The 10,960-nt window shown below is 45.9% G+C and overlaps 2 protein-coding genes across 3 annotated transcripts in view; one reads left to right on the top strand and one right to left on the bottom strand.

The window, feature by feature from the left end:
- Cd3e (CD3e molecule) overlaps window positions 1-3,335 on the top strand; it is a 14,517-nt gene extending 11,182 nt beyond the window's left edge. Inside the window, exons 6-8 of the mRNA XM_023721169.1 lie at window positions 1,219-1,386; window positions 1,983-2,029; window positions 2,699-3,335. Of these exons, the coding sequence (XP_023576937.1) occupies window positions 1,219-1,386; window positions 1,983-2,029; window positions 2,699-2,755 (272 nt within the window). The 3' untranslated portion in view covers window positions 2,756-3,335. The remainder of the gene's footprint in view (window positions 1-1,218; window positions 1,387-1,982; window positions 2,030-2,698) is intronic.
- A 7,092-nt stretch (window positions 3,336-10,427) lies between these two features.
- Cd3d (CD3d molecule) overlaps window positions 10,428-10,960 on the bottom strand; it is a 19,370-nt gene continuing 18,837 nt past the window's right edge. For both annotated transcript variants that reach the window (XM_023721164.1, XM_004636453.2), the window contains exons 4-5: window positions 10,776-10,819; window positions 10,428-10,578 (exon numbers count right to left, since the gene is read on the bottom strand). In XM_023721164.1, coding sequence (XP_023576932.1) covers window positions 10,513-10,578; window positions 10,776-10,819 — 110 coding nt within the window. In that variant the 3' untranslated portion in view covers window positions 10,428-10,512. The remainder of the gene's footprint in view (window positions 10,579-10,775; window positions 10,820-10,960) is intronic.

Genomic DNA, 10,960 nt, shown 5'->3' with positions numbered 1-10,960 from the left:
TTTTTAGAACCGAGGATTGAACTCAGGTCCTTGCGCTTGCCAGGGAAGCGCCTATTTCACTGAGCCATCTCCCCGGCCCCTGGTCTTGTACTCTTGCGGGCCCACAGCATCTGGATATTCTAGAATGCAGATAAAACACCGATGGAGAACTTTCTGAGTAACCTCAGGCAGCGCTACTAAAATAACTTCCCAAGGCCAGGGAGACAGCTCAGTGGAATAAGTGCATGCCTGGCAAGCGCAAGGTCCTGAGTTCAATCCCTGGTACCACAAAAAATAAGATAAAACAAAATACAATAAAATAACTTCCCAAGAGACAGGGCTGAGTCATTTGCCCTGGGCCGCACCCAGAAACAATGGCACCCCAGTATGAATTTACCTGATGCCCCATCCACAGGCACATTCTTCACAAAAATTTTCAAAAGAGTTACAACACCTCTACTAAAAACCTCCTAAAATAGCCAGGTGTGGTGGCACACACCTGTCACTCCAGTACTCAGGAGCCTGAGGCAGGAGGATTGGTATGAATTCAAGGCCAGCCTGAGCTACATAGTAAATTCAAAGCCAGCCTGGACCATACAGGAAGACCCTGTCTCAAAAACCAAAAGCAACAACCAGACATGGTGGCACATACCTATGATCCCAGCACTCAGGAGGCTGAGGCAGGAGGATCCCTGCAAGTTTGAGGCCAGTCTGGGCTACCTAGTGCATCCAGCCTAAATTACAGAGCAAGATCCATCGAAAAAAGAAAAAAGAAAAAAAAAAAAAAAAAAAAAGAACAAGAAAAAAAAAAGACCAAATTAAAAAAAAAAAAAATCCTCCTAAAATCAAGCATAATAAAACAATGATGGGACCCAACAGTTATCAAGTGCTTATAAAGTTTGAACTATGGAGCCAAAATTCCCTACACTTGCCAGGGATTTTTTTCATGTCATCTTTTCGACAAGTTAAGTACATTTTATTTCCATTTCATAGATGAGGAACCATAGGCTTTGTGGATTGAAAATACATTTCACGATTCCCATAACTATCGAGTAATGAAATTTAACTGAGGCTTGTTTTTATCTGTGGTGTTGTCCGCACATGGGCAGAGAGGGCTCTGGCCGTGGCAGCTGTGCGCATCCGGGGAGAAGCTCTTCGTGCATCCCTTTGTCTTCTCTGGGGTCCTGGGGTCGCCCCTTCAGGCTCATTTCTCCTCTGCTCCTACTTTATGCCTTGCAGTGTGTGAGAACTGCATGGAGGTTGATCTGACGGCCGTGGTCATGATTGTCGTAGTGGACGTCTGTGTCACCCTGGGCTTGTTGGTGTCGGTTTACTACTGGAGCAAGAATAGGAAAGCCAAGGCCAAGCCTGTGAAAAGAGGAACCGGAGCTGGGGGCAGGCCCAGGGGTAAGACCACGAAGCGGGGGCCAGAGCATTCCCACCAGTGGGCACCCAGCTGGGTCTGCGGCAAGGTCAGACAGCTTCTTTAGAACATTCCGAGATCCCCAGTCCTCTAAAAGACATGCCGAGGCTCTTTAATAGATGGTGGGCCTGTCAGTGCTCAGCAGGGATTAGAGCCTGTCCCTGAGCCAGGGGAAGCGGGGCTTTAGGGTGTTCCTTTTCCAAACAACAGGATGGCGTGAGCTAAGAAAAGTCACAAATTGAGGAGGGTAGTGTGAGACAGGAGGGAAGGAAGAAAAAAGAAACCAGGTACGGTGGCCCACCCATGTAATCCCAGCACTCTGGGAAGCAGAGGCAGGAGTTCGAGTCCAGCCTGAGCAATTTAGTGACTTAGTGAGACCCTGTCTCAAGGAATGGGTATAGCTCAGTGTGAAGACCCTAAATAAAAATAAAAAAGAAAAGAAAGCTGGTGTGCGGATAAGGGAGACGTAGAAGGGAAGACAAAGGGGCCTGCTGTCCTTGAGCTCAGGTTGCTGCAGCAGTCAGCCCCACAAGATTACAGGAGTAACATTCCTTTTACTTCTACCTTCCCTCCTCTACAGGACCAAACAAGGAGAGGCCGCCTCCTGTTCCCAACCCAGACTACGAGGTAATGAGTGGTAATGGGTGGAAAACTGGGCCAGGGTGCCCTCCTAGGGGGAAAGGAACTGATAAGGCTCTGCCCGCCACATCTCCAGATGCTTCTGAGCTCCCCACCCAGGGCTCCTAGGACAGCTCCCCCTGGGCCCAGCTCTGCCTCCTTCAGGGCAGAGATCATCGCAAAGCCTGCTTGGCTTGCCCAAGCATGGAGGGGAAGTTGGAGGGAATACACTCTTCCTTCCCTGGCCTACATGTTGGCTGGAACACAGCCATGGAAAACACCTCCTATGTAAACTCTTAACACAATACACTCAGAGCTGGCAGTCGTCCACCAGCAGGCACCGTGAAAAGACTTCGTTGCTACCTGGTAAACCCAACAGCTGTTTACTGAGTGCCAACAAAGCGTATGGTATTTACTTTCCCATCAGTGACTTCATTTGACCCTGACAAGAGCTCTCAGAGGCAAGTCTTTAGATTGATTCCCCTTTTTGAGCTACAAAAGCTGCTCCCAGAAGGTGACTGGCTCACGCCTCCTGCCCACCCATGCAAACCCAGGTCCTGCCTCCTTCCTCCAAGCCCAGAGTTTTTTCTACTGCACTGCAACTAGCCCTCCAGCACCTTTTCTGCACAGGCCTTCTTCCCTTCACCCTGCTAATCATCCTCCCTGTCCTGCCCCCAGCCCATCCGGAAAGGTCAACGGGACCTGTATTCTGGCCTGAATCAGAGAGGAGTCTAACGGTGGTGACAGGAGGACAATACCCAGACCTGGCCCTCCTGGGGCATCCTGCTGTTATTTGTTCCCTGGACAAGGCTTGGACCCCACAAAGGAATCATTCTTCAGCCTCGAGGTGGACTCACATCCTCCAGCCTCGTCCCTTGCTCACCGCTTCCCATCTTCCCAGTTGCTGTGTTGGTGGCGGCTGTCGCTGCTTGTTGTCCTCTGAAACAGCACAGCTAGTCAGGCCCTCTCGCCTGGCCCACCCTCTCGTCAGTATATTTATTTCTGTCATTCACCGCCCGATGACTTTCTTCCCCCTACCTGGACGCTGTTTCTGCCTTCGGTTCCCTCCTTTTCCCCCATGTAAGTTGCCCCTTATCCCTAATAATCCCACACAACTTTTTATTTTTCCAGGTTTCTCTTTTGCAGCTTTCTGTGGGGACAGAGAGGATAAATGTCAGCAGAGGCCTGGCCCCATTCATAGCTGAGCCCCTCCCTGTCTTCACTGTAGGCCACTGGATGGTCATTTGCCTCCCAGTAAAAGCACCAGACTCTCCTCCTCTGCTAGAGAAAAGCAATAAAATGCACTTGGCTGAGAGGGTTGCTGTCTTTCCTGGGAGGTTCTCAGAGGCTGTTTGTTTCCTAAGACAACTCAGGTTCTTCCCACCTTTAAATAAAATCAGTGCTTGCAGTATGATCCCAAGTGCAAGTACAGCCTGTTTTCGCAGCTGGTGGGGGCGTCACGTGAAGCTCTCCTTGGAGAGGAAATAGGTAAGAGAGAGAGGAAATTTAACTAACTCTTCTTGTAGGAAAACATCAAAGATGTCAGGCGAGGAGTGACTAATAGATCCCTGATGGAGCTGTTGGTTCATAAAACGGGTGAGACAGAAGCAGAGCCCATACAAGAGGTAGCAAAAGAGGTGGGTGAGGAAGAGGAGGTGTGAGGGAGGCTTTGGGAATAGGATACAAGTTTCCAGTCAAGAGCCAGGAGAAGCCGCTGAGCAGGACTGGAGGCCGTGGAGGAAGGGGTCTCCCAAGCAGGCCGCCCCTCCCTCCCCTGCAGGAGGCAGCTGCTGCAGCGAAGCAGACTGCGGTGAGGTTGTGCAGGATGTGGGCTGTGCAGGGAGAGTGCACAGCGGCAGCCTGGCGCCTGAAGGCCAGGGTGCAAAGACCTTGCTCTCCACCTCCCACGGCCCACACTTGGCTTGCAAGAGGAAGGCGGAACCCGAAGAAGCCATCTCAGCCCAGCTGCAGCCAGCAGGCTTGCTTCTCTCCTTCTCTGCCCCCAGAAACCTCCTGTTGACCACAAGGCTATTTATGTGCATGACCAGAGGGAGCAAGGCCTCTCAGGTAGTAGCCCTTCACTTTCTGTAGGCCTTCAGCCTTGGCCTTGTGGCCACAGCTTGCTACCTGTCACCCCTATTGAAATGTCACCTCTAAGCACCAACTGTTTTCCTCAGCAGTCTCAGTGATATTCTCATCACTAGCTGCAAGTCAGAGGCTGGTCTGAGGCTGGCAATTTTGTCCTACATGTATTTGCTTGTGCTCAGACAGGAGCAGATATGGCTCAGCGTGATAAAAACAAGAACCGCTAATATTTATTGAGCATTTACTCTGCTCTGGAAACTGTGCCTGGCCCATTAATGCATCTTTGTCTTTATGATGACTCCCCAAGACCGATGCTGTCATCCTCAGTTTGCAGATGAAGACAGTAAGGCTGAGAGAGCTTAGGTCTTTTGCAAAGTCAGAGTGAGGGACCAGGCTGGAATCAGCAGCCAAAGTTTGTCCAACATATTTGTTCAACATCTCTACACAGTACTGATTGTGGCCGTACAGAATGCTTTCCATCCCATCTAATGTCCTTGGAAAGATGCATGGAGAGGTGGAAGTGAAGTTGAAATCCTGGTAGCTTTTGTACTTTGGGGAGAGGCAGAGTAATGCAGGATAAAGGCAAATGATGAAGTAAGGAGGACAAAGAGCACGTCAGGGCTGTAGGTTGTAGATGGGGTGCAGAGGATAGGAGGGGTCCACACTACAGAGGGACCACAGGGCCGTGCCGAGATGCAGGGTGGAGGCAGGCATGGTGAAAAGAGGAGTATAGAATAAAGGAAAAGGTTAAAGGGACCAAAGAAAAGATTGATTTCTGCCGCTGACCAAGATGAAGTAACAAGAACTGCATCTATCCTCCTGCCTGAAAAAAAGATAGGTTGAAACAAATTTTAAAACATTTAATTCTGGGCAACAAGAGGAAATGGCCTCTAAGGATGGGAAATAACATAAACCCAAATATTGCTCAGCTTACAACCTAGAAACAGTTTCTAGGCTGTTGTGTAGGAAGAGAGAGCTAAACCGAGCCCCAGGATCGCCCTGAGGTCAACAGACAAAGGAGGAGACCAATGCCTCTACAGTTCGTGGAGAAGGCTCAAGAGGGCAGTGAGATGCCCAAGGAGAACTCCAGATATCTGAAGAGGGCCGCTCTCAGGTCCTCAGCTCACCTAGGCATATGCCTGGGTCCACAGGACACATCCCTTCCTTTTCTACTGCAAATTTTTACTTTAGCGTTAGAGTTGTGGCTGTGCCTCACAGTATCTTTCCCTGGGGAAACACAGGAACTAATCTATGAGTTTACCCACTGGTATAACAAACACAAGAAGTGTGTTTGTGTGCAAAGAGGCAAAATGGGATTTGGGTCCATTCTCACGGTCTACTGAACTGGTTTTTGCATATGTTTACCTCCGCATCTTAGAGGCTCCAAGAGATTCACACCACTCCGGGATTTGGTTTTATAAAAAAGGTTTTTTTGTTTGTTTGTTTGTTTTTGGCAGAGTAGCCCCATTCAGTACAATGGTATATGAAAAACTGGATTTGCAGGTTTTGGAAGAGGTCAAAAGTGAATCATCAGCTCACTCATGCACGGACCATGAGGATGATCCATCATGGTAAAATGCATGCTCTCTTAATGGAAGAGCAGTGGGTGGGTGGCAGTGATAGTGACCAGGAATTTGACGCTGGCCATGTGAGTCAAAGTTCCTGTGACAGTGAAGCAGAGCAAGAACCGAGTGACACAGGCAGAGGGAATGTAGACGGCCTTGATTCAGACAAGGAAAAAAACAGCAGTGTGAGTGCATATTTAGCCAGTAGAAATACTGAGAAATTGCCACGCAACCAAACTGAACAATCCAATGTTAGAACTAGATCCAAAATGACAGTGAAGAGGCTGGGGAGATAGCTCAGTGGCTTAAGCACCTGCCTGGCAAGCACAAGGTCCTGAGTTTGATCCCTGGTAAAAAAAAAAAAAAAAAAAAGAACCCCAGGCCCTGACTTTACCAAAATGACAGTGAGGTTTTAGCAGGGGTGAAACATATTGGACAGAATGCCAGCACTGCCATTCAATGTTGGAAACAATGTTGGTAATAGGTGAAATGCTACAAGATGGTACAAAACATAAAGGCTCAAACGCAAGTAAAATGTTCTGTATGCACCAACAGCCATATTCAAAAATGCATTTATTGGGGCCAGGGAGATGGCTCAATAGAATAATTGCTTGCCTGGTAAGCATAAGGGCCTGAGTTCAATCCCTGGTTCTGCAAAAAAAAAAAAAAAAAAAAATGCATTTATTATGACACTTCATAAGTGAGCTGTACTCAGCACAAATTTCTTATAGTGATCACAGGAATGTAAAAGGCCTAAGGAAAAGTGATGGGTCAAAATATGGCACAAAAATGTATGCCCTTGTAGATGTATGTGGATTTATGCACTTACCACGCTTTCGGTTTTGACATTTATCCTGGAACTCCACCATCAGGTCCTTATTTGTATAGTAATAAACCAAATGGTGTTGTGAGCAGACTTGTTGCTCCCCTCTCTCAAATGAATGGGAATGAGACATCTGACAACTGGTTTACCGGTTTCCAATTGATGTTACATTTGCTAACAAAGACAAGACAAGTTGACAGGCACAGGAAAAAAGCAGAAATTCCAAATGAAATGTTGCACTTTCAAAACTGAATTGTACAGTACACACTTTGGATTTCAAAACATATCGCATTGGCCTCTTACGTGGCAAAGAAAAACAAACTGGTACTGCTGATGTCAACATTTCACTATGATGGAAATATTGATAAGGAAACCTTGACAAAACGGAAGCTTGAGGTGGAAACTTTCAACAACAAACTCAAAGGTGGAGTAGATGTCTTTGATGAGTTATGCAGCAATTCTGATGTCTCTTGAAACACAAACCATTGGCCAATGGTTGTGTTTTACTCAATCCCAAATATGTGCAAAATAAGTAGTTTAAAAGTTTACAAAGACAACAAGTGAAAAATATGACAGATAAATTTTCCTAGAGGACTGGGACTGGAGAAATGAAATGTTTCTGCCCAGGAAATTATGGGAAAAAATTATGGAGCACCCTGGTGAGCTGACAGCTGAACAGGCAGGCACAGCACCATGAAGACCTACTACAGCAGGAAAACGAAAGGACGCCAACTGTGGCCTACAAGGAAATACAGGAAAACAAAACATGCGTGCTATCAGTCTGATGCTTGAGTGTGCAGCATGCAGTTGACATGTTAGAAGACCGCCTTGGGGGTGATGGTTGAAGCAAAGCTTCTTTTTATTGTAGAGTTCTATTGCTATTTTCCTTGTAGTTCATCTAGGAATTTATTTCTGATGTTATATTTTAGGTTTTGTAATCAAGTACATAACTGATGTGAAAATGTCAATGTCTATTCTAAGTGCACGATACATATTAAAAATTTAGTAATGTAGTTTATTGATTTATGATAGTTACTGTTCATTGCACATTGTGTAATATAAGAAAAATGTCCTGACAAAACAGGAAGACTGGGGCCTCTTTAGGCAGACTTAGGAAAACACAAGCACCACAGTTCGATTCCCAGCACCACATGCTGTGCCAGCTCCAGCCCCCGGGGCAAGCTGAGCCAGGCATGGTGGCATATGCCTGTAATCTCAGCGCTGGGAGGGCTGAAAACAGAAAGATTACCATGAGTCCAAGCTATGTAGTGGGACCCTGCAACAACCAAATACACACACACACACAAAAGGAAGACCACTGAGATGTCAAGCATGTCCTACAAAAGGCCAGAAAAGCAAAAGACACAGGCTATCAGTATAAGCAATGTTTGTATGACATATGCTATTGTTGGGCCACAGAGATAGCTCAGCAGTCTAAGCACCTGCCTGGCAAGCACAAGGGACCTGAGCTGGCCACCAAAACTGGTGGTGATGGCTGTTTTCCAGTGCTGGGGAGGTTGAGACAGGAAGATCACTATGAGTCCGAGCTGTAGAGCAAGACCTTGTACCAAATAAATACATAAATAAAACATTTTAAAAAGTATGCTGTTGTATGTGCAGACTGCCTTGGGCGTGATCATTGAAGTAAAGACTATTTTTTGTAGAGTGCTACTGGTATTCATTGTAGATCATACAGGAATTTATTTCTGATGTTCCTTTTTAGCCTTTGTACACTAAAAACCAGTTGATGCTGAAAATGTTGATTCTTTTTTATAAATAATAAATATTAGAAACTCAATACTTTATTTTTGTGGGTTTTTCCTATTAGAGACTCATTATTTAATATACTAAAACACATAAAATTAAAATTAATAATTCAGGGCTGGTGAGATGGCTCAGTGGTCTAAAGCACCTACTTAGAACAAGCTTAGCAAAGCACAGGGACCGCGGTTCAATCCCCCAGCACCACATGCCAGCCAGCCCCGCCCCCTGGTGGGCTGAGCTGGCCACACACACACACACACACACACACACACACAAATAAATAAATAAATAAAATTTAACAAAAAATAAAAATAAAATTAATAATTCATCAATAAAATATGTGCCTTGATGACAAAACTAGTCTTATGCTCCATTAGTAGTGAGTATACATATTTAAGACTGCAAGAAGATAAAGAAAAAATTCCCTGAAAGAATTGGAGGAATATTGGGCCTCACATGGGGTCAAAATCATTGCTATGCCCTCATAATTCAAAGGACACTGGAGGGGCCAGGGAGATGGCTCAGCGGGATAAGCATTTCCCTGGCAAGCACTAGGACCTGAGTTCAATCCCCAGTTCCACAAAAAAAAAGGACACTGGGAAGATCTGTGTGGTCATACAACAGAAGGGGACAAGTGATCTCTTTGGAGTCTCTATATGGGCACTAATCCCATTAATGAGAACCCCACTGTCATGGCATAATCATCTCTGAAAGGCCCCACTTTCTAATCCTATCACACTGGGATAAGGATTTCAATATTTGAATTTGGAGGCAACTCAAATATTCAGAATGCAATGGTTCTGAACATTTTTTGTGCTGTCGAATGTAACAACTTGGGTGAGACTGGCACATTCCTTAAAAAGCTGACTGTACATAAAATACATAACTTGAATACTCCTTTACCTATTAAGCAGGTTGAATCTGTAGTTTAAAACAGTCCTACAAAGAAGACTTCAAATTAAAATGACTTCATTTTAGAATCTACCAAATGTGAAAGGAAGAAATAATATCAATTCTATACTAAGTAATTCCTCTAGAAAATTGAAGAAGCAATATTTGCTAATTGTTCTATAGAGACAAACTTCTCTTGTGTTACTGTATCCTAGTTAATTGTATGTGTCAACCTGGGTATCCCATAGTATGCGGATATATTCATTCTGTCGTGAAATCAGGATCTGCTTATATCTCAAGGAGATAGTGGTCAGAATCTTCCAAGTCTCTGCCCAAGTGGATATCAGTTGTTTGGAAATGTGAGTCTAGGAAATGCCTACTGTGAATAAGATGTCCTGAAGTTCTTTAAATTACTTGTATATTCAGAAAGCAAAAAGTTTCCCAACTGTAGGATCTGGAAAGAGACAAAGGACATAAGAGAATAAGTGGCCTCTGCTCTTCCTCTAAACCAAAGGCTTAATGCTGCTTCAAAATCACTTGGGGACTCTACTCCTAAAGTAGGGCCCATGAATCTACATTTTTATTTAATAAATCTCCCAGGCTCCCAAACTTTGAGAACCATCACTAACCCCCTGGCTAGAGAAGACACCTAGTGAAAATTTCCCAAGCCTCTTTGCAATCTCAACACCAGCTTTCCAAGCAGGCAGAAAGCAATGAATCATTTTAATTGATGAAGATTTTCTGGCCCCAGTTTATCATGCAGAAGGCAGAGGCAAGCAGGAGCAGGTCCTGGGGAAAGAAGATACAATGGTACCTTCCAAAGAAGGAAAAGAAAGTATTTCGTGTCTATTGGCAGCTATTCAATGGGGACATAAAGTCACAGCCAGCCCTCTAGCAGCACTGAGACTTTGTAGCACACACCCTCAGAGTAGTGGTAAGAAACCAGTCTCTGAAACCCTTGATGTCTCTGCCACCCCCACTCATGACATCATGGAAACTTCTCTGTGGGAGGTTCCTAAACACAACAAGCCCTAGGGAGGCTTGTGATAGGAGTTTAGAGTCAACAAGTAGCAGGGGAGTGTGGAGGGGGCATATCACCCAGGAAACCCACTGGGCTGGAGACACCAGTGGGTCAGGACGTGGCAGGAGAAAGCCATCACACTGTCTGTATGGGGCACAAGGGAGGAGATGAAGGAAGGACTTAGGTGGGCAAGGTTCCGGCTGCCTCAGGGCAGCTCCTATACACTGCCCAAGAGCCTTGTGAAGCACAGGAACCAAATGAAACAAAGAGAACATCTTTATTGGCCAAGCAGGGAGGGCTGGCACAGTTCAGAATGTGCTTCTAGAAGCCACAGGCCTTGAGATCACTTGCTCCGATGCCACTTTTCTCCAAGACGGCTGTACTGAGCATCCTCATGATCCCGGAGGGGCTAAGATGAGAAAGGAGGCAGAGTCAGGACAGAAGTGTCCCCTGAAGAGTTCTAGCAGGTCCTAGAGACAAAAGCTCACACCTGCCCACTCCACCAGTGAGTGCCTCACTAACGCAGCATGCAACACCAAGCTCAGCCTCTCTGTCCCCACCCACACCCACTCACCTCCTGTTCCCGCCTCTTCCCTGCATGCTCACCTGATAAAGCTGGTCATTCTTCAATAGAGCTTGAGTGTCAGCAGCTGAAAGAGCCAGAAAAGAGAATTACAAGAGAGTAGGGAAGAAGGGATAATGAGATGTATGGCGATTGCTGCAGCCTGTGCCCTTCCACACTCTCGGGATTCTGCATGCACAGTGTGGGCATGCGAGTGCTTGCATATATA

The sequence above is a fragment of the Octodon degus genome, unplaced genomic scaffold, assembly GCF_000260255.1.
Source record: "Octodon degus isolate 3935 unplaced genomic scaffold, OctDeg1.0 scaffold00080, whole genome shotgun sequence".
In the NCBI taxonomy this organism is placed as follows: Eukaryota; Metazoa; Chordata; class Mammalia; order Rodentia; family Octodontidae; genus Octodon; species Octodon degus.
The sequence above is the reverse complement of the archived record's forward strand: the minus strand, read 5'-3'. Positions and strand labels throughout refer to the sequence as shown.